This window comes from Neltuma alba, unplaced genomic scaffold (assembly GCF_004799145.2).
Source record: "Neltuma alba isolate B1F8T4 unplaced genomic scaffold, ASM479914v2 tig00013682_pilon, whole genome shotgun sequence".
Taxonomy (NCBI): Eukaryota; Viridiplantae; Streptophyta; class Magnoliopsida; order Fabales; family Fabaceae; genus Neltuma; species Neltuma alba.
In genome coordinates, this window is record NW_021637848.1 from 53,938 (window position 1) to 77,132 (window position 23,195).

General features: G+C 37.5%; 4 protein-coding genes across 6 annotated transcripts; 2 read left to right on the forward strand and 2 right to left on the reverse strand.

Annotated features, from left to right (window-relative positions):
* Positions 1-235: 235 nt before the first annotated feature.
* LOC114738777 (60S ribosomal protein L39) lies at positions 236-826 on the forward strand. The gene is made up of 3 exons (XM_028926847.1): positions 236-312; positions 403-506; positions 590-826. The coding sequence occupies exons 1-3, from the start codon at positions 310-312 to the stop codon at positions 636-638; spliced, it is 156 nt and encodes a 51-aa protein (XP_028782680.1). The 5' UTR covers positions 236-309; the 3' UTR covers positions 639-826.
* A 1,948-nt stretch (positions 827-2,774) lies between these two features.
* On the reverse strand, positions 2,775-6,117 carry LOC114738768 (probable receptor-like protein kinase At1g80640). The gene is made up of 10 exons (XM_028926835.1): positions 5,794-6,117; positions 5,328-5,498; positions 4,950-5,200; positions 4,741-4,873; positions 4,598-4,661; positions 4,417-4,513; positions 4,207-4,309; positions 3,513-3,631; positions 3,327-3,416; positions 2,775-3,218 (listed from the first exon to the last, which is right to left on the reverse strand). Exons 1-10 carry the CDS (start codon positions 5,933-5,935, stop codon positions 2,916-2,918), a joined length of 1,473 nt encoding a protein of 490 aa, XP_028782668.1. The 5' UTR covers positions 5,936-6,117; the 3' UTR covers positions 2,775-2,915.
* A 3,882-nt stretch (positions 6,118-9,999) lies between these two features.
* LOC114738772 (aberrant root formation protein 4) lies at positions 10,000-15,351 on the reverse strand. Of its 3 annotated transcripts, none has more exons than XM_028926838.1 (14): positions 14,982-15,351; positions 14,354-14,530; positions 13,970-14,119; positions 13,447-13,519; positions 12,717-12,886; positions 12,541-12,600; positions 12,266-12,416; positions 12,091-12,150; positions 11,725-11,996; positions 11,533-11,604; positions 11,143-11,220; positions 10,847-11,050; positions 10,543-10,594; positions 10,000-10,436 (listed from the first exon to the last, which is right to left on the reverse strand). In XM_028926838.1, exons 1-14 carry the CDS (start codon positions 15,060-15,062, stop codon positions 10,216-10,218), a joined length of 1,821 nt encoding a protein of 606 aa, XP_028782671.1. In that variant the 5' UTR covers positions 15,063-15,351; the 3' UTR covers positions 10,000-10,215. The 3 variants fall into 3 exon arrangements, with proteins under 3 accessions (XP_028782671.1, XP_028782672.1, XP_028782673.1); XM_028926839.1 differs by having other exon boundaries at positions 10,298-10,436; positions 10,543-10,691; XM_028926840.1 differs by lacking the exon at positions 10,000-10,436 and having other exon boundaries at positions 10,549-10,696.
* Positions 15,352-15,486: 135 nt separating this feature from the next.
* Positions 15,487-23,039, forward strand: LOC114738771 (trafficking protein particle complex II-specific subunit 120 homolog). Its single transcript, XM_028926837.1, has 10 exons — positions 15,487-15,928; positions 16,057-16,263; positions 16,400-16,582; positions 17,019-17,122; positions 17,255-17,314; positions 17,618-17,906; positions 19,156-19,451; positions 20,035-20,912; positions 21,329-22,273; positions 22,358-23,039. The coding sequence occupies exons 1-10, from the start codon at positions 15,518-15,520 to the stop codon at positions 22,576-22,578; spliced, it is 3,594 nt and encodes a 1,197-aa protein (XP_028782670.1). The 5' UTR covers positions 15,487-15,517; the 3' UTR covers positions 22,579-23,039.
* Positions 23,040-23,195: the final 156 nt, after the last annotated feature.

The following is a 23,195-nucleotide window of genomic DNA, read 5'->3' on the forward strand; positions in this document are numbered from 1 at the left end:
GTTTGGTGTTATTTTCTCAATTATTAAAAATTGAACATGCTATTTGAGGGTCGAGTTTAATTTTTTCACGTGGCAGTATACTTTTTTTTTTGAAGGTCTTGATTGACCCAAAACTGAAAAGGACTGGACCAATAAAGTTTGGGCCCTTTCCATTCGTCACCATTTAGGTTGCAGATAGCCCATTTAGGCAGCCCAACCGGTCCACTCTTTAGAAGGAGTCTATAAGAAAACAAGGCTGATTAGGGTTTCGTGTTTGGTGGTATCTGCCTCGATCTCTTGGCGCCGAGGATCTCTGAAGACGAAGTGAACATGGTAATGATCGTAATCTCATTGATGTAGCAGTGTGTTTGTGCTGTTTGATGGCCTTTTTTATCCTCTTATTGGGTTTGAATCATGTGACAGCCGTCCCACAAGACCTTCAGAATCAAGAAGAAGCTGGCCAAGAAGATGAGGCAGAATAGGCCTATTCCCTACTGGATCCGCATGAGGACCGACAACACCATCAGGTTATTAGCGATATTTTTTCTGAATCCCTTTTGCACCGTCTCAATTCTTTTTGTTTCTCACTATGATAAGTTTTCTTGTTCAGGTACAACGCTAAGCGTCGACACTGGCGCCGCACCAAGCTTGGATTCTGAGCTGTTTCCCTGCGCTCTGCCTTCCATTCCTTGGGTTTTTTTTTGTTTTTTTGGGATTTAGGCTTTAGTTTTTAAACAATGATTCCAGAAATGTTGCTTTTGCTTCTCTTTCCAAAGAATTAGTATGTTATAGTTCACTGATTGCGGCTGCCACAATTTATTTTTCAGTAATTTGGATGTTCTTCATATCTCGCCCCATTTGATCTCAATTTTGCTTTCCATAGAGTCGTGGTTGACTGTTACGCTCGTGCTACGTCGTATGAATTGAACCTCTAAGCAAGCTTGTCTGTGCGCTGATTGGTGTGCCTACTCTGCTGTACTATGATGTGTTTGCTTAATTCATTTGCGAGGTTTTCTTTAATCACAAAACAAGGGTTTCGGTTGTCTGCTTGGGTATCCTCACTCCTTCGTTAATGTGGGAGAACCAGGAGCGAATGTTTTTGCACACTATGAGCAAGTGAAAATTAGTTTCATTTTCCCCCTCTACTAGATTTTTATTGCTACTAAATATTCAAGCTTTTACTCCCTCGGGGTTCTCAAGTCGCCAAGAGTCTAGGGAGTACTTGCTACGGTTTTTATTTTTCGCTTCTTTGAAATATAATATTAAATTTTTAATATGGGTAAATTTGAGAATTCATGTTCAAATGGATTATAGTTTGATTGTTGAGTTTTGGATTAGACGCATAGGAGGAGTGCATAGTACTACTCCCGGTTTTTAATATAAGATCTTATTTGATTTTTATTTTGGTTTTAAGTATAAGATTTTAATATATTTTGTCTATCATATTTATTCAATTTTTTTCAAGATAATTATTCTAATAATTATATTTCTAGTTAATATACTTGATTAGCAAGGATATTTTAAGAAAGATAACACATATTTAGAACAAATAATTAACTTAATTTATTTTTTTTTAATTTTTTTAAATTAGTTAATTAGTTCTTATAATTAGGACCGGAAGAAGTATTACAGTAAAAGAGTTCTATCAAAGCACTATTATTGTAATAATTGGATCCCGATTGAAATGCGTGCCATGGCTATGTTTCGAAGTATTTCCCGTGAATCCTACGAAATTGATGATAAGTCTCAACTCTATAATCTTTGAAGTCTTGATCTACAAAAAGGCTGTACTGTCTTGTTCTGAAATTCGTCACCTTAAATGGATGTAAGAATTCAATAACCGTCTTGCGCTTGAAAATTTGGCTGCTGCGGTTGTTATATGTGAATCCTAGTCTGGGAATCTCTTATAGGAGTTCATTTTAGGCTCTGCTCGGTAGGGCAGCAGAAATATTCTATAAACATCTTTTATGTAAGTTGAGACAAAATTCTTTTTATATATTTATCTCATATTTTATAAATCATTATTAAAAAGTTATTTATAAATTGTTTTAAACGGGTCCGGGTTTGCAAAGTCAATCTTCGCTATAAAGAATTTTACATGGTTCCTCCCGGGGTCCTGCGATTTTGGTCGCGCAAATATCGCTTGCAGATGATGTTATGATGGCTTATGGGCCCGCCAGCTTTAATATTATTGTAATCACAGCATTGTGATTGAAAATGTCATGTCGTGACCCGTTGGCAATAGGGATTAAATTAGACAGATTAAAATATCGCTTATATTCATAACGGGAAGTTCTTAGTCTTAACGTTGGGATTGAGGTGAGCTTGAGTAAGGAATTCGTCGTTGATGTGTTCCTGTTGTCTTGCTGGGGCAAGAAATACAATGCTAGAAATAACCTCGTCACAGCAGAATCATCCTCATGCGCGACGTAATACACTAACATGGCCGCTCTTTTATTATTTGCTTGCCTTTCATCCATGGCATATTGGCCTTGTTGGTGTGTTTTCAATTTCCTGGTTGGTTAGCTACGTATGTAGTAAAACCTGCAACTATTTTACGGACATTGTATGGTTTATCATGGAATAAGCAGACCATAGTCCCGTCTGTATTTGAATCCTCTCTTTGGTTACTTTTGGTTTGGAACAGATGAATACATTCCTGATAGTGAACTCACTTGTGCGTGCGATAATGTTTTTCATTCATTATTGAGCTGCTCCAATTTTGATTGCGATTTTTTTTTTTTCCAGAAAGAGAAACCGGTATTTTCTTTTGATTCAGTGTACCAGGCCATTCATGAGGAAAAAGAAGAACGTTAGAGTAAGGATTATATTCATCCAAATATATAACATTCTACAAATGGATCCCTCTATACATTCTATCCTCCCCATGGGCGGGGAAGTTTTATGTTGTATGAAACTAGAACGAACGAATTTGTTTACATGTGTGACGAACAAATCAATGCTGCTGGACCCCCAATCCGATCAGCCTTGCTCCGAAGATGAAGCGGTGCTTCTTCGGTGAAGTCAAGGGTTGACAAAAACAAGAATGACGGGGCAACAACATTAATAAATAAGGTGGGTGGAATCTGGTTACGCCATAACGGAGTGGGCACATGTGAGAGTCTGAGAGTTCCTCCAAGCTCCACCGGAACGAGAGGCACCAGAGAGTGCAGCACATCTGTGATCAACGGTCTGTAACTTGGTTCTGGTTGCACGCACAGCACCGCCACCGCAGCAACCTGCGATACCAAACCGCATCTCTCATCATATGGTGCTTATCTGGAATATTTCATTTCAAAAGTAACCGAACAGACAATGGTTCCGAGGTTATGTTTCATATTTGAAACCTGGTATAAGTGCTTGAGGTCCATGGCGTCCTTGATTACAGGATCTACTATGTTTGGAAGCTTTGATCTGTCCGTGAGCTGTGGCATCGCCTGCAGAATTCATCATTGCCCGCCGTGTCTGTCACTTCCTCAGTGAAATTGACTTTAATCGAATTTTCGTAGGATCAGGGAAATAAAAACTCGTACCCATGTGACAATCGATTGGCAATGAGATGGTGACAGTTTTTCCACCGGCTTCCTTCCTAACAGCAGCTCCAGAAGCACAACCCCAAATGCATACACATCACTTTTATCAGTCAATTTTCCTGTCCAATACAACAAAAAACGCGTCAATCTCCTCAAGAAATATTTCAACATTTACTATTCACACCCAATAATTGACAGTTGCTTCGCAAAGAATCAATATTAAATCCCTAGCTTTCTGGGAAATCTGCTAACGTCTTCAAATCTGAGTCAGGATTCTCAAGAATCAACTCCACTTTACTTTTCTCGTGCTTCCTGACAAATTATCTGATCTCACATTTTGGTTGCTAGTCCCATCATATTCTTATCTATAAATGACAAGAAGCAAGAGGAGAAACCAAGGCATATGACACATGAGGCGCTAAGCTGCCAATCTAACTCGCAATCGAATTAAATAATATAAAGCGAATTAAATAATATAAAGCCGGGAGGTAGATGGCCAAGAAGAGCACCAGATCCACACAGGGCAGTATGTTTCAAACCCATCCAAAAACTCATGACATCATTTAAGTCCCTAAAGGCTCCAAACTTTTAAAAGAAACAACACTTTTGGATCTGGTTTTTGCAACGTTGTCAGACAGACCAGCGCATATGTCGTGAAACGATGACAATTACCAAAGTGAATTGGGTAGCTTACCATCAAGGAGATATTCAGGGGCAACGTACCCCAATGTGCCTGACAGCTTTATGTTACTCTTGCTTTGGAACCCATCCAATATGGCCAGCCCAAAATCAGACAGCTGAATCCACCAGAAAGGAGAAGCTCTGGTTAGTCCAATACGTTCAAATATCGTATGATTTTAAAATGATTAATAGTAAGAACTTAGGTACACCCAAATGGTTTTACCTTGGCATTGAAGTTCGCATCTAAAAGAATATTAGATGATTTCAGATCTCTATGGATCACTCGAGGTTTACGGTGCTCATGGAGGTATTCTAATCCTCTGGTCAACAGTCCTCGAATATGTTAATGATGTGGGAATCAAAGGACAATAAAAATGATCAGAAAATGAACGAAAGAGGCTCACCTTGCTGTATCAAGAGCAATTTTCATTCTCATATGCCAGGTCAATGCCGCACCATGAGAAGGTCCTTCAATGAGCAAAATCTCAGTCAAATCCATTTACTCCAAGGGAAATAAAGAATCAGATAATGAATTCTTTGAAGTTACCGTGCAACTGAGCTTCCAGGGATCCGTTTTGCATCAATTCATAGACAATGAACCTCTTGTCATCATTTTCGCTGCAACCGAGTATAGAAATTATATTTGGATGCCGGATTTCGCTCAACAAATTCACCTCGTTCTGCAATTTCATCTCACTAGTAAACACAAGAGAGATTGAATAACGACAAAGAAAAGCGATTATTAACCGACATTACCTCGAATTCTCTCTCGGCACTTTGAGTTTCACAGTGTAGTTTCTTGACGGCAACGTCCAGATTATCATCCAACCGAGCCTGGTAAACACATCCAAATCCACCCTGCCCCAGGATGTTACTTTCCCGGAAATTGTCGGTCGCTTTTTCTATTTGCTTGTAATCAATGATTGGAAGAGACCCTTTTTTCCCAACCACTTTGACAGAACTGAATTTACTTAAAAATGGAGCAAGCGCAAGCTCTTTCTCGGCGTCTTGGAATTGAAACAGAACAGAGAAGAACAGAGAAGAAAAATATCAGCCATATCACGATGCTACAAAATTTGAACTTTCCTATTTTTCCAACACCAAACAATACGGAGATTGAATAAACTGTACTACCTGAGTTAGGAACGCTTTTCCTATTAGATTTGGATAGATGCTTCCTACTATAAATCCAGAAGCACAAGAAGCAAAAAATGACTACAACGAGTGCTGTACTAACAACGGCGAGCGCTATTACCATCTTCTTGTGTAAATCCATTTGGTGTTCTTTGTTCTCTACCTGAACACCTGGATGATATGGGACGTATAATGCAGGAAGCATCGTCAAAATGGAAGGAATCTTACAAATTAAATCATTCAGATTTAGTAACTCAAGAGAGATTCAGCAGATGGGCAGAGTCCAAATAAGATTGTAAATATATTAAAAAAAGAGATAATAAATGTGGAATCTACAAATAGTTACAGCATTAAAGGTTGGAGTTTGGTTTTGCAAATTCAAATTTGAAAGTGGGTTAGTACCCGAAGAGAGACATAGGATGAAGAATGGTGAGTGAGAGCGGAGAGAGTAGAATGAGAAGTGAACCTGGGGAGGAAGCATCCATTGAAGAAGGAATTGAAGAATTAGCCTGGAGAGGGAGTGCAGGAGCAGGGGGGCCTGCTGAAGCATAAACAGAAACCGGTTCGTGAAGAAGGAGAAGCAGAAAAGGAAGAAGTTTGGTCTTCATTGTTTCTTTCAGGGGCGTCCTAATAACAACACATCAAGATAGAGATATGCAGAGAAGGAAAGGATACGAGACACACACACACAATTAGAGGGAGTTTTTGTGAGGCGTCTGAAAGGAAGCCGTTTTGGATCTTCTAGGCTAGACCTGCTTTTTCTTCTTTTTTTACTGTTTCGTTTTCTGGTCTTTATATTCTATCCTTCTTTGCACTATTTCTTTCTTCCTTCCTTCGTCTTTTTTTGGTAGCTTTTTTTTTTTTTTTTCCCTAACGTTGTTTGTGTGCAGTGTGATATTCTGAAACTTCACTTTCTGGTTTTCTAGGCAGAAGGAAAAGGGGTGATTTATGGACTGATTGGAACGCATCAATTCATGAACTTTTGGTGCACTTTTTTCTCACTTTATAATCTAAACAAATGCCTCGCCCTCCCCAGTAATTGAAAATTTTTAAAAAAGGCAATCCTAAGATTAACTGTTGAATTTATTATTAGCCATGAGTGCATCTCATATTAAAGATAATTATGATGGAGTAACAGGGAAATTATTTTTCATAAGAAGGAATTATTAATTTTTCCCATTTAATTAACTTGGTGGGGAAGCTCCAATCGTTGGAATAAGATTTCATAATTATTGGTATACCAAACAAGTCATAATGCTCATTGTAATGGGTAATCCCTACCAGTAATTAGGGATTAGCAGAATACATATTTCCCTCACCCAATCACTATGGTTCCTTCCGCAATGCTTTTGTTATAAATGTCAATGATATTACACGCGCGCGCGCGCACACACAGCTCCCAATTAAAAAAATAGAATTCTAAGTAAAGGAAGCATTGGTTTGAAAAGGGAAGTTCCATTGGGAGGGGTTTAAGCAGAAAAGAATACCAGTTGGTCACGTGTTTGGTGGATTATGGATTTGAACTTTGAAAATGAGCGCCGCTCTCCAAGTTGTGTACCCTTTTCTGTCTCAGTGAGTGTTCATATTAAGAATTATTTAGTATAATTATATGTATATTATTACGTAATTACGTATTTAGCTAGTGTGAGTAGCAGAGAATTGGGACAGCACTTTGTATGTAATAAACGACGATTTAGTAGACGACAACTTACTTTCTCAAAAGTTTGGTCCCTGAGGATCATGCTCCCCCAACCTCCATCTTCTGTTGCTTGCTTCACTTTCATTGTTAAAACTTTTCAACTTTATATATTGCGATCCTAACTTTGTTGCAGCTTTAGTTCTGTATGTATATATGCATGTATAGAACAGAAGGAACGTATTTTAAGGCAGAGACTTCTTTTTCTGGGCATTCTAGTAAGGATTTGAAATACCTTTGGTTGCGGACTATCTTGGTTACGCACAGAAAATGACATGGTTGAATTTTAGTGATCATGATGCCTTGAAAACTGAAGGCCTTTTACTTTACGGTTCCTCTCCTTATCTCTCTTTCTCCACAACGTTACGAATGAGGAATATGAATTTCGAATTAGCTGAATAAAGAAGGCACACATGACACTGACCAAATTATGATTAAACTGGATGGTGAATTTTGATGGTGGGACAGTAATAGTTAATGTTGTGGGAATCACACGAGCATATGTAAGGTGCTGGTATTAATGAATGAAACGAGGGGTGTGTGGAAAGCAATGAATTGAACTGGGACTTGAATGATTGGGGCGATGGAGTAAGTAGAGAGCACCAATAGTAGAATGGAACAGCTTGGCTTTGTACGTCCTTGTTATTTTATAAAGGCCTTAGGCCACATGTCCTGATTAATTATTTGCTTCTTTAATTAATTTGGTCAGGCATTGATGATTGCAACTCCATTATATGAGTGAGTGCGAGAGATAAAGACGTGAACCATGACAGGGCAGAAGCATTGCATTGTGCCATTCTTTGACTAGGAATCCATATCCAGATCCATAACAAGAGAGAGCGCCTAATAGCTCTATATATCTCTTGCTCTTTTTCATTTGCATGCATTTCATTTGCGTGCATTTCATTTGCTCATATCAAATACTCTCTCCGATTCAAAATATAAACTAGACTTTATCTACTTACGTTTATCAAGAAACTAATTAAAATCAATTTAAAACAATAAATGTGTAAGATATATATTTGTTTTTCCTAATATACTCTTATTAACGAAGAGAATAAATAAAAGATATAATAAATGAATTAAAGAGGAAAAAGAACATATATGGGTAAAATTGAAAAAAAATTTAAATGTTTGGATAAAAGTGAACGTTATCTTATAAAAAAATAATTCTTTTAAGAAAGTTTAGTCTATATTTTAAACCGGAGGTAGTATCAATTTTTTTTTTTAGTATCATTCATCTAATAGAAAAAACTCACGCACTCATGGTATTCATAAAAAATCAAATACATGACATCATGCTTAAATAAAACTTAATAAGAAAGTGTTTAGTGTTAGTTGAATTTTCACAACATCAAATATCAATTTAATATTCTTAAAATTAATGCCCCAAAACAATGAACAAATACACTGAAATCAGTCTTAAGTTGACCCTACAACTCAATTTTAATACACCCTTCATGTGGCATATTTATTCTTACCTAATTTATAGATGCCTCCATTAATTTTTCATTATTTCTTTTTTATATTAGCAGGGTTTGAACATATTTCAAATTATCCCTGTCATCTAACTTAGTCCCCAGTGGCTTAATATTTCTTACTTTATGATTAAATATTTAGCGGAGAAAATGATATGATGTAAAAAGAAGTAATTAATATTGTCTTGTGTCTTTAAAAGGATAAATTAAGGTAAAGGAGAAAATCTTAAATTTTTCAACAGAGTTTTAACCAAATTTAGGAATTTAGTGTTATGAGGGGTAAATTAGTAAATAGAAAGTATTTCAATATAAATTTTAATTAAAATACTTTTTTTAGAATATTTTTAATGGAGTTAACGGTTTAAACTTAAATATATACTTTTAAAATAGAGGAAAAATCCGTGTAATTAAGATAAAATATAAAGGATGTTAGAATATTTTATGTTTATTCTTAAAAAACGTTAGGGGAAAAAAAGAAATAAAAGAGAAAAAGAAAAAATTGAGGGAATATAACTACACATGCTTCAATGTGCATCCAGCTAGCTTCATGATTTAATTGCATCCCCTTGCTCAACTAAAATGCCAAATAACAATAATTGGTGTACTGAATGACACATCGTTAATTCTAGTGAATAAAAAACTGATTTGGATCGGCCGGTCAATGAACTGGTTCGGCTTGGATACTAAATCGGGAGGGAGTTGAACCGGTAAAGAATCGGTGAAAACTAGTAAAAACCGGTATGAACCGGTTTAAATGATTAGGTTGTTATTAGTACTATTTTTTTTCTCATGCAGCTCCTAATATATCAGTCCCTATAGATTTAAATGAATTTTAATGGTAATTTTGGTATCAATGATTATTAATGTTAATTAATGATGAATCATAAAGATCAAAATTCTCAATGTTGTTATACTTTGTTATTATTACAATCATATTATTGTCATATTTTCTTATATTTTGTTATTAATAATTGTTAATGTTGTTATATTTTGTTATTTTTAATTAAATTATATTATTTTAATATGACCGGTTGGATCCCGAGTTGATCCCGATCCGACCAACTAACTCTTGAACCACTGCCTTAACCAGTTCATTGTCCGATCCGGGTTTTTGTTCCTTGGTTAATTCTTTTATACCTAAACATAAATATAATATATAAATGAAGTTACGTACTGAATTGAATACGGGACTTGAGATCAATACAAATTCAAATAAAACTGGATAAAAAAATTATAAAAAATTAACTAACAATAAATTAAATAACAATAACAAATTATTTAAAGTGACAAAATAAAATTAAAAATGATATTATACAACTAAGTTTCATAATCTTTTTCAACACCAATAAATTATTAACTGAAAATTGCAACACAATCATTTGTCTGTTTTATTTTTTATTTCTATCTCCTTATTAATCGTCTAGAAGCAATAATATACTTATTTTTTGATCCATCATAAATTTCTAAATAAATAGTGTGTGCGTACCCGCGTATTGACTTGACTTCAAATAATAAATGAATTAGTGGCTTAGGTTATTAGGGTTCCATGCTATGCCGACACGGCTAAAATACAAACAAGGAAGCAGAATTCAAATAAAATTATGTTCATTCCTAGTTGGAGTGCATCCGCGAGGAGAATCTACTATTGAAATCAATGTAATGCATTGAAAAGCAAATCTTTCAACATCGATCTCAAATTGAGTCAAATGACAGCTCATGAGGATTGCTTCAGCTTCTCTTCCACAAGCTCAATACAGCGGTACAAAACCAACTCAAGTGGATTCAGCGTACATACAGTGTCAATTGCAAGCTGATCATAGTCGTTTTTATTCTCCGCCATTATGCCTGTCACTAAGGTACGCAAAGGAAGCAGCCATTCATTGTAGGCTTTCTGCAGACTGCTCCTGGACATAACCCCAGTGTGGTTTGTCTTCCCTGTTTCAAGTTAGACTTACATTACATTTAAGTCCGATATCAAAATTCACCCCAAAAAAAAGAAAAATCACACTTTCAAACTAATGATAGCTTTGATTCGACCTACCTGTAGATTCAGTCATCAGAACAAATCTATATAGGTTCAGGGCTGATAAAACCTGGGGCACGCACGAGTTTCAGTAACTTATAACACAATGATGTTATTTGAAAACCCAAAACGGAAATGAGAGAAATGAGGACGGCATTCTCAAAAAGCTGCACTGTAACAACCAGCATTGAAATCTTTAACAAGAACCATCTAATCCACCCCCCACCCCAAAAAAAAAAAAAAAAAGCAACCCCAAATATATATATATATATATCTCAAATATATATATCAATCACAAAAGCCCATTAAAAAGTACGAATACCGCATCACCCTGCTCAGGGAGGGAAGGAGGTCCCCCCTGTGGTGGTCTCAGAACCAACTCCACCAACTCAAGGACACTAGGAGTCCAGAATGACGTATTTGGACGTGCTTTGCCTTCAGTTTCCGGAACTTGATTTTCTGTTGGTGTGCTATGGCAGACTTCCATGTGCATTTCCTTCCTAACTAGATCGATGAAAATGGCAACCTCCAGAAAATTACATGCAAGCATAGATTTAACATTAGACAGTCATTTAAGTAAAGAACAAAAAGTTCAACAAAGCAGTTTTGGAGCGTTACCATGGAGGAAGAGTTGGTGTCTCTAATCAACGCTTGCAAAATGTCAAATCTTTGAGAAATGGGAATATCATCAAGTACCTAGCTTTGAAAGGCATACAAATAATGGCATTAAAGATCTCTTTACAAAAGATGAGCTTAAACATTGAAGGGCTTAAGAAATATTTCTCCGGTCCCAAATATAAGACCCACTTTGTAGTGTAGTCCTAAATATAAAACTCACTTTGTAGTGTAAATTATATTACAAAGTGGGTCTTATATTTAAGACCGGAGGAGTATTCATCTTTTACTCACTTGTGAAGGACGCACATCTCATATTTTATGGTAAATTATCCACACTTCCAACTGAAAAAGGCATGGTATAATGTCAGAAACTCAATGTCAGAAACTCACCCTTTTTAACAAATCAAAGGATTTCTTCCTATATTCTGGGTCTGGGGCACACATGATAACCATTTTGATGGCCTGAAAAATAGTGTTTGATCATCAGAGATGAAATACATCAGCGTTTTCTTCTTCTCATAGAAAAAGAAGTAGGAGTAAGCATTGGTACACAAAATTGAGTCAGGAATCTATGTGAACCACCTGCAGAGCTGAGAAAACATTAGGCATGTAAGCTGACCACTCATAAAGTTCAACATCATATTTATCGGATACATGCCCATCAATGACACAGAACAAGAAGTTGATGGTCTCTCTCTTCAACTCCCATGGCAGATTTACAAAGGAAAGCACATGCTTCAATGTTCCTAGTGCTTCCCACCTTTTGGTTTGAGAACAACGAAGTTCAGTCTTGATGGCATCTAAATACTCTTTAGTAGCTTCAGAAACTTCTTTTGAGACATACCCCCAAATTACTGGAAGGATGGAATTTTACTGGTCAGCAGTGAAAAGGAAATAGCATGAAAGAGAAAGGCAATAGATCAACTACAAGCAATTTTCTTTACAAACCTGAAAGAGCAGCTCCGTGTTTGACATGTGATAAGCAGCCCATATAGTCGTCTTTATCCTCTGCATAATGAAGGGGTATGAATAAAAAACATTAGGAGGGGTAAAAGGTGCTTGGCTGCTCGTTTCATAATGGAAATAAATAAATATCAGGCACGCAATGACCGAAGGTAACTACCTTCAAATACGAAGCTAGCCACTGTGTTGACATTATAACTGGTCAGGAGATTCAGATATGATAATCCACAAAATAAAATAATGTGTGATAGTTGTATAACCAATGAGTAACTCGTGGAAGAGTTATAGCTTCCACTGGCTGAAAGAAGAGCCTGGGTTTTAACAGTGCATCATAACATCATTTATACAAATAGATGAAGTGAGATGGATTCACGATACGGAAGGCAAATAGATACAAATAAGAATCAAAGTTTAGTGCAGGAGAGAAATACTGACCATGCATTGCAGGGCATACAGACCTAGAAGAGCACGAAGTTTCTCATTCATACCACACTCCTGTTTTGTCCCCCAAAAATAAAAAAATAAAAAATAAAAACTGTAAGCAAACATTTCACATAAATTAGCAATATAGAAGCCTTCCTAAGAAAATGGAAGATTTACGATTCACAAACCATCTTAGTGCATATTGCATGTACAGAGTTGGCGATCTCGACAACTTTGCCAAATACACCCTCAAGTTGTGCTTCATCTGTCTGTAAAGACATATTCTTCAAAACATTAAGAATGATCGGAATGGCTTCTTTTATTTGCTCAAACTGACGCCTCTGAATAGAGATGAAGACTGAAAAGGCAAATTGAGAGTGAATAAAATTTTACATGCAAATAGGCTTCAATATTTTAGATACAATCAGACAAAAGATTAAAAGAAATAGATGTGCGAAGCTCGTGCATCCTTTCATGCAAGAATCTCTTTCAATCCATCACTTGGATGTATGACCAAAATGCTGCGAACATGACAGGGCATCTAACCCTTTTAAAACTTATCTGAAGTCGACTAATTTTGGTGGTAAGCAAAAAGCACAGGGAAAACAAATTATGACTTCCTTCAATTGTCGTGGGATTCAGTTGTCTACAGTTTATTATATAATCTCAAATTGGGGGCAATTCAGGCTGTCGATTGAAAAACAAACCAGGGAAGCCGGGGTCAGAACTCAGAACATGTGATGAATCCTTTACAGCTAGTGGGTAAGTTACTCATTTTCATGATAACAAATAGTAGGTTGAAAAAATGCATTCAATTATTGGACACAAATTAAAATTTCATTTATTCCACTCAATAATTGAGATTTTTTTTTTTAATTGATAAACCTCATTGATGGAAATTTTGCTACAATGGATTACCTTTCGAGAGTCCACTTAAAGGAGGGACTACATAAGCGGAAGCTTCAGCCATCTTACTTGAGTAGCCTAATGCCTGTCATAATGAAATCAGCAGAAGCGTAGGATCAAGATAAAAAACCCATAAAGTTTAAGCTACGTGGCAGTTGTAATGACCAGTGAATCTTGGCAGGAAACTATGACATGATAAAAGCAAAGTCAATACTTATGGCCATTCGGACAGATACATCATTCGAGTCTAAAAGAAGTGGGGCGAGAGAGGTGAAATTTAAAATACAGGTCTACGGAAATCTTGTGAAGGTCTACGGAAATCTTGGGGTTCAATAAACGTCATAAAATAGGAGGGAAAGGATCTCAGTCTAAGGTAACACTATACACAGGAGCCGAAGAGGGTGTATTTGTAACTGTAGCAATATTTAAAAAGCATAAGGTGATACGACTAATCTACTTCACCTCTACCTATGTGGTCAATGAATATATCAACTATGTAAATCAAAATTATTTAAATAAATACATAAAAACTCACATTGCAAAGAATTGGAAGCATGTCTCTTGGACCGCACATCACTATAAGCTGATCAATTATGCTAATAGCCATGTCTGATAATCTTAGTGATACGGCTGCAAACTTTGAAACAGCCTTGGGCAATTCAAATGACAGCACATCTACAATTGCCTATTACTTCAACAAAAATCATTAAAATCACTGATAATAGTACAGGAAGAATAACTTTGCAAGGTTCAAAAAAGGCAGCCTAAAAATAACAAATGGGTTCAAGTATGGTATAAACATTTTAACTCTCGCCGTTAGTCCATTAAAAAGCTCTCGTCCTAAATGATCATTGAGAGGCTACCAATTGACATGCCTTCTTGATATTCAAATGGTAACTTAATACTTAAGTGAACCCACCTGATCAAGCGAAGGAGAACAGATATATCGATAGATCTCAGAGACAACTTCAAATGCATTGTTCTCTTCCCGTTCATTGCCTGGAACAGATTGAGCAGCATCTAATACAGAATCCAGAAGCTTGACGAGCTCGGAGATGGCATTTTCATATTGGTGGAAATCTTCAGCTTCATTGAGCTGTAAGGTATAAAATTAAAATCAGAACAGTTAACAATAAGCCCTCAGTTCTTAGACATCAATTTTCCCTCCTTCAATTTCTTGACACTGCAAAAACTTCAATAACATACGTAAAAACAAATGAAAGATACATTGACTCTCTTTTTATGACTAGCAAATTGTTCAGGCTACTAAACACATTCTCCTATAAAATTTTGCAGCGTATTCTATTGGGAGTATAACCTAAAGATAATGAGAAACATAAAATCGCACTACATACCGTTTCTCCCCAGTTGCCCACTTGCCCGAAAACTTAATTCAAGACATTCATTTATAATCCAACGGAGCCAGCGTTTCAATAGTGTTAATCAGCATGCAAGCATGAGTTTTTCGCATTTCTCTAGGTTCCAAGGTTACACAAAATTACTTCCTCCACATTATTAGGAACTAAAATCTAAGAAGGCAATCCTACTTGAGAGAAGGTTTCAAGAATTCCCCGAAGGCGAAGCACATCATTCCGAGCTACAGTTCCGCTCTCTTCCTTTGCTGACATGATGGTGAAACCGTTCACAGTATAGGCAAGATGATCGGTATCAAGCACCCTCCTTTTTTGCAGTGGCTGATAGTGAACCTTAGTCGAAAAGGATCTTTCTTGGTTGATGAGGATAGAGAGCTGTTGCTGCTCTTCCTCTCACTACGCGATAAAGAAGCAGAGTTCTGTTATAGATGTGGCATCGATTCCTCAACCAAAAAGAAAATCTTTAGTCTTGCTCGTTTCGGTTTCTCTGGTCTCGCCTCTCACTTCACTTGGTTCATTTTCTTGTGGCGCACTGGTTTTATTTCTTTCCTAGCGGGCAGTGACGAGAAGGAAACGATGTGGGCAATTAGTCATTTAAACATTAATGAAGGGTACATGTGTCATTTCGCATCTTCGCATCACATAAACGCTGATCTCGCCCCCTGAAACCACCAGCGGCTGGTGCTTCCGTTTCCATCATCTGCATTGTCATGGAGCCGGACGTGAGCATTGAGAGCTCGTCGAGGATCCAGGTGGCGGTACTGCCGATCGGGACGGTGCCGTCGAATATGCTGCGGGACTACTATTCTATGTTGCTTCCTCTTCACACGATACCTCTTTCGGCAATCAGCTCCTTCTACACAGAGCACCAGAAATCACCGTTCGCTCATCAGCCATGGGACTCGGGGTTCCTCCAGTTTAAATTTGTTCTGGGAGGGGCGCAACCAAGCCCATGGGAGGACTTCCAATCTCATCGTAAGACCCTGGCAGTCATAGGCATTTGCCATTGCCCTTCCTCGCCCGATCTCGATTCTGTCATCGAACAATTTTCTAATTCCTGCAAGTCTTACCCTTCATCGCTTGTCGAGCGCTGCTTTGCATTCTGCCCAGATGATTCGCAGGTGGGGGTTTCTATATGTGCATTTTACCTTTTTTTGTTCAGTTGGAACATAAAATGGTGGATCGGGAAAGATGAAGAATTTTATTGGATCTGCTTCTTTTCTTTAATTATCCTATGTTTTGACTGCAGCTTGAGGATGGAGGTAAAAAGGGCGGTAATTTAAGGTTGTTTCCCCCTGCTGATCGTCAAACGCTGGAGTTCCACTTGAATACTATGATGCAAGAAGTGGCTGCCTCGTTGTTGATGGAATTCGAAAAATGGGTGCTTCAGGCTGAATCTTCAGGCACCATACTCAAGACCCCTTTGGATTCTCAAGCGAGTCTCAGCTCAGAGGAGGTTCATGTTTAGGTGTCCTAATTATTTGCATCGTTTATTTTTCGTCCTCGAAGTAGTGTTCTAGTTTCCATTTCTATCTGTTGTTTTCTGTGACAATATCGACTTAATTCACCTTGAAATTTGGTTTATATTGCAGGTCATCAAGGCTAAAAAGCGAAGGCTTGGGCGTGCACAGAAGACAATTGGTGATTATTGCTTGCTGGCTGGATCGCCAGTTGATGCAAATGCCCATTATTCTACTGCATTGGAACTTGCCAGGTTGACCGGCGATTACTTCTGGTATGCCGGCGCGCTGGAGGGGAGCGTTTGTGCCTTGTTGGTATTCCTCTTATTTCTTCTGTATGAATTTCTTTTCTTTTGTTTTGGTTTTTGGAATTCCCATCCCCTACCGATAGTAATGGTCGTAATTCTATGATAACGCTTGAAATGATTTTTCTTATCTTATCTCCTTCGGTAATTAATGATGTGTTTTATGTTTTGAACGCTTATTGAGGTTATGCGAGATGGTACCATGTAATTATTTATTCATCCACTTGAATTAATGGCTTGTTACGTGTAGAATTTTCTCTGTGCAGACTTTCAAATGCTTTTTGTAGAGCATCAATTACTAATTAGCATTAACAAAAGCAGGAACAAGTAGCAAAAACTCCCATTTGTTAATTTGTACTTCTGTCAAGCATGGTCTTAATGTTCAACAGAGAAGGAATATTTTTGTATTCAGAAGACCATCTTATGGAAATAATTTATGGTTTTAGATTGATCGCATGGGCCAGAAAGATTCAATCTTGGAGGAGGAAGTCAGATACCGTTACAACAGCGTAATTTTGAATTACAAGAAGTCACAAGATAATGCTCAGAGGTAACCATGTGTTTGAGATTCTGTTAGCCAATCTTTGTTGAAGATCTGTTTCGCTTCTTCTGGATTGTTTCAGTTGTTGGCATTTTAGACCTGTTGCAGAGCTTTCTAACTATTTTTTCCTTATATTTGCAGAGTCTCTCCCCTAAGTTTTGAACTTGAAGCTACTTTGAAATTGGCAAGGTTTCTTTGCAGGTAGGTGCTTTTGCCAGACTTTTACAATGTGATAAATGTGACATGTTTGTCCTATATGCACAGAATGCTAATTTTTGAAGGTTGCAGATGTCATGTGCTTGAACCTTTATAAATTCTGTCTCAGTTGTTTAACTTTCATAACTGTAGAATTTCTTACATCTGCTGCATAAAAACTGTTGAAATTATGTACATTGGGTGTCTCAACAGGTACCATTAAAGCATTTGTGGTCTTGTGTTACATCAATTTGTTTGCCACTCTTTTAAATTTTCGTCAAATCTCATTTGAATTCTCTTAATGAACAGGAGAGAGCTGGCCAAGGAGGTGACGGAGTTGTTGACCAATGCTGCAGATGGTGCCAAATCTTTGATAGATGCCAGTGATAGACTCATACTGTTTGTTGAAATAGCTCGTTTATATGGCAGTCTTGGTTACGAGAGAAAAGCTTCTTTTTTTACAAGGCAGGTTGCTCAGTTATATCTGCAGCAAGATAATCGGTTGGCTGCAATTAGTGCTTTGCAAGTTTTGGCACTAACCACTAAAGCTTATCATGTTCAAAGTAGAGCATCAGTATTTGAGAAATCTCTACCTAACGTGAGTTTACAAGTGCCAACCTTCGGGAAAATTTTTGTGGCATAATTCTTTAATTAGTGACTGAGAAATGATCATTTTTTGCAACGGAAGTTTACTTTTTGATTAAAATGCTGCATATGCTTTCAACCTAGACACAATTGATTACTATGATGGTCATCATCAATCCCTCTTACTGTTACTTCCTCTATCATATTTTGTATTAGTTAACTGAGTTTGAAACTACTACACTCCATCCAATCCTTGGCTTTGAGCTTAAAGCTATTATTCTGGTCAAGGCTGTTGCTGGTTATAGAAGTTTACTGTGAGACATAAGGGTTATGAAATGTTCATGATGCTCAACATTGCATACAATTCCAAGATGGATGTTTGCATTGACAACTTCAGGCTTATTTTCTGGCGGTAAGGCATGAGGGCAACCATAAGTCAGGACTTTGCATAGCAAGCAAGAATAGAGAGCCTACTGTCCACTGAGAATCTTTCAATCTATTTATCAAATGAAGTTAAAGACATAACATGCAGCAGGAGAGTTTCACCTTCTTGTAACGTATTTGTTTGATTTGTGCTACTTTCTTAATAGTCAAAGCCACTGAAGAGTTTATCTGGAGATCCTTTTTTTTTTTTTTTTTTTGGAATTGTTGATTTTGATGGTAACTATTTTGACTCTTGGCAGAGGAACTATTCTCTACGGTTTAGTGGGGCTTATGGGAGATTTGTAGGTTTTGAAATTAAAGATGTGGAATGAATCGTAGTGGTTTTTGATTTACCTAAATGCTTACATGCCTAGGCTATCATCTTTTATGATGTTAACTTCTATAATCTAGGTTATCATCCTTATGTAGTGTTAACTTCTTGTAATTTCAAGAGGTAAGGAAAAATCATTAGCTTAGATCAATAAATAGGAACATTCATGCAGAAAGTCTGAAGATTTCTTGTCAAGCCTTGGGCTGGCAGAAGAATGAACGTCATTTTTCCCAGTCAAACAGATGTTTATAAACCAATCAATGTGGTTTACTCTATATCTTGTGTAAATTGTTTGTCATTCTCGATGATTTTTTTCCCAAATACACAGGTCTTAAGAGACATTTTTATTTTTATTTTATTCTACTAATTGTAGGGGTGAAAAGCCTGGCATGAAAATATTGCATGAAGTCAGAGACTCAAATTGATCGTTTTGAGACCTTTTTGATAGGTTTAAATAACTCACTCTGTTCTTTTTTTTTTTTAATAAAAGTTGTCGTGTGTTTCACAGAAGGGAATCGGATCAAGTAATGCAGATGGTGGGAAAAAGTATCCCCAATCAGCAGTCTCACTATTTGAGTCTCAGTGGAGTACCCTTCAGATGGTGGTATTAAGAGAAATTCTGCTTTCTGCTGTTCGTGCTGGAGATCCTCTGGCTGCGTGGAGTGCAGCTGCAAGACTACTCAGATCTTATTATCCTCTAATTACTCCCGTTGGGCAAAATGGCCTAGCTAGTGCACTTAAAAATTCAGCTGAAAGGCTGCCACCAGGGACTCGTTGTGCTGATCCTGCCTTACCTTTTATAAGGTGTTTATTTGGTTATGGTGTCTATGCCTGCATTCTGTATTATAAATGAGTATATCATTTCATTCCCATAGAAAAAATAAGCCAGAATAAAGTATCAAATTTATTGACAGAGGTAATTTGTTTCCAAATATTTACATATAAAACGTCTAAATATTAATGACTTGTTATTGTATTTTGGCTTTTTTCATTTGTAAAATGAGTATATTGCTTCACTAAACAATGTGTGTTTCTCCATTTTTATTAATAATTTCTTCTGGTATTGTTTTTGAAGTAGCAATTCTGTCATTAATGTGTTTCATGAACTGTCTCACCAAATTTGCATCATAGTGGAAATCTGATCAATTTGCACAAGTTTCCTGGAAACTTTCTATATACAATAGCTGGTCAACAGTGGGTCACAATAACTGGAGGATTTTATGCACTAATTGCTCGCCGAATCCTTTAGAGAATATGGAATATTGCTTAGTAGGGACCATATTGTTTTTTTTTTTTTTTGGGCTTTCTAATAATGAATATTTATGTTTAATGATGCAAATTTTGGACAACATACTCAGGCAGCCGTTTGATCATTGATTGCTTTCAGGTTACATTCTTTTCCTCTCCATCCAACACAAATGGACATTGTAAAACGCAACACAGCTAGGGAAGACTGGTGGGCAGTTTCTGCTCCTTCAGGCCCTTTCATTTATACCCCATTTAGCAAAGGAGAGTCCAATAATGCTAAGAAACAGGAGCTTATTTGGATTGTTGGAGAGCCTGTCCAGGTCTTGGTGGAATTGGCAAATCCATGTGGCTTTGATTTGAAGGTTGATAGCATCTATTTGTCTGTGCATTCAGGAAATTTTGATGCTTTCCCTGTGAGCGTTAGCCTTCCACCTAATTCATCAAAAGTGATCACCTTATCAGGAATCCCAACATCTGTGGGAGCAGTTACAGTTCCTGGGTGCATTGTTCATTGTTTTGGTGTTGTTACTGAACACCTGTTTAAAGATGTTGACAATCTGCTTCTTGGAGCAGCGCAAGGGCTTGTCCTCTCTGATCCTTTCCGCTGCTGTGGATCTCCGAAGTTAAAAAATGTGTCTGTTCCAAATATTTCTGTTGCGCCACCAATTCCACTCCTGGTGTCACGTGTTGTTGGGGGTGATGGTGCCATCATTTTGTATGAAGGTGAGATTCGTGATGTATGGATATGTTTGGCTAATGCTGGCACAGTTCCGATTGAGCAGGCACATATTTCATTGTCAGGAAAAAATCAAGATGCTGTGCTTTCATATTCTTTTGAAACTTTAAAGTCTTGCCTCCCCCTAAAGCCTGGGGCGGAAGTGACTTTACCAGTGACCTTGAGAGCTTGGCAGGTTGGTTTGGTGGATCCAGATACCAGTACTGCGAAGAGTGCCTCTGGAAGCATTACGAGGCATGTTAAAGATGGAATCAGCCCATCATTATTGATACATTATGCTGGTATTTTCTCGAAGATATTATCAATATTTGTCTCCCTACATTATATAATAATGATTACCTATCCTTCCTCTAGCATATATTCAGTTTGAACATAAACTTTTGATGTTGGATTCTAACATTTAATTTACTAATTTAACGTGGGTAGTTTGCCTTTTTTAGGAGGGGTGTTTTTTTTCCTATATCTTTTTGTCAATGCGGTGACATTGTTCTTTAGCTGTTTGTCTGGCATGAATGGCATGGGAGCTTTATGTTGCTTCCATCTTGCAGTAAATTTAGATCCCCTGTACTTTCATACTTGCATGCAATGTTTTTTTCTTGTGTCAGTTTGTCATTTGGTAGTCTTTTGTGCTGACCATTAACTCATGCTAGTCTTTCATATTTGGTATTAATGCTCTAATTCCACATTTTCATTTTAGGTCCACTGCAAACCTCTAGCAATCCTCAAAGCAATGGATCTGATGTGGCCCCTGGTAGGCGCCTTGTTGTTCCTTTGCATATTTGTGTTTTGCCGGGCTTGTCTTTTGTTAAGGCGAGGCTGCTTTCAATGGAGTTTCCTGCTCACGTTGGTGAGAATCTTCCCAAATTGGCGGATACAAATAGTAATTCCAACGGAGGGCATGTTGACTCTCAGACAAAAATGGACAGATTGGTAAAAATTGATCCTTTCAGAGGAAGCTGGGGATTGCGATTTCTTGAACTTGAGCTGTCTAATCCCACCGATGTTGTGTTTGAAATTAGTGTTACTGTCAAGCTGGAGAACTCTGGCGATGAGGACAATTTTTCTGGTGATCAGGATGCTGCTGAATATGGCTATCCTAAAACAAGAATAGATAGGGATTGCTCCGCCAGGGTTCTTGTGCCTCTTGAGCATTTTAAACTACCGGTTCTTGATGATTCCTTTTTCATGAAGGATTGTCAGGCAGACGGTGTTGGTGGAGGCAGGAATACATCGTTCTCAGAGAAGAACACCAAAGCTGAACTGAATGCATGTATCAAGAACCTTATATCTAGGATTAAAGTTAGATGGCATTCAGGACGCAATAGCTCTGGGGAGTTGAATATTAAGGATGCTATCCAGGCTGCCCTTCAGACCTCAATCATGGACGTCCTGCTGCCTGATCCATTGACCTTTGGCTTCAGGCTTGTCAGAAATGATTTTGATTCTGGAAAAGAATCCAACGTTGATGATGTGCAGTCTCCTCCATCAAAAGATTCTGTGCTTGCACATGAAATGACGCCAATGGAGGTTCTTGTTCGTAATAATACAAAGGATTTGATTAAAATGAATCTTAACATTACTTGCAGAGATGTAGCTGGGGAAAATTGTGTAGATGGAGCAAAGGCAACTGTTCTATGGACTGGTAATTTGGTGCTTTTCTGTGGTTTTAGCAGATAAGATGGAGTTTTTCCGAGTCTCTGAAACTGCATCAATTTACCTTTTTCAGGTGTTCTAAATGATATTACTATGGAGATCCCCCCACTCAAAGAAGTTAAACATTCTTTCTGCTTGTATTTTCTTGTTCCGGGAGAGTATACCCTTGCAGCTGCAGCAGTGATCAATGATGCAAATGACATTCTCAGGACCCGAGCTAGGACCAATTCGGCTGACGAGCCAATCTTCTGTCGGGGACCACCGTATCATGTCCGTGTTCTTGGCACTGCATGACAATTTTTGTCCGTTGGAAGTCCACTCTCACTCATTAAGCTCATATTTTTCAACTGCTTATAGCACCATTTATTCATTCGGTTATTAGGACGGTGCATTGGAACATTGCAGTTATGCTCCTGGTCAAGATCCTGGAAGCTTTGTTCCAATTTGAGAATTTAGGTTTTTCACATGACTTGGTTTGTATTTGTAAATCGGCTTAAATGTCCTATTGAGTTATGAGACAGTTCTCACTCCACCCCCCCCCCTCCTCGGGGGCTTCTTTTTTTTTTTTTTTTTGGGTCTGGGAAAACATATGCTTATCCCATTGCGGTCACTGATAATTGTTGTGTTATGAGGAGGGTGTTCACAACTTGATTGATGATAGTAAATGCGCTTGCTTGCAAAACCACACTGGTCATGTTGAGCCATCATCGGTGACAAACCCAGTGAAATTTTAATAGTTGGTTATATTTCCAAAACCGAGAACACGTGGTGAAGAAGATTAGCAGTTATTATAAATGTGTAAGTTGTACAATGTGTTATAAATTATACTACCTTCAGTTCTAATTATCAGAGCTTAGTGTAAAACTAGCTCTTATAATTAGGTATATTTGATGCTGCTAAATAATGAGATC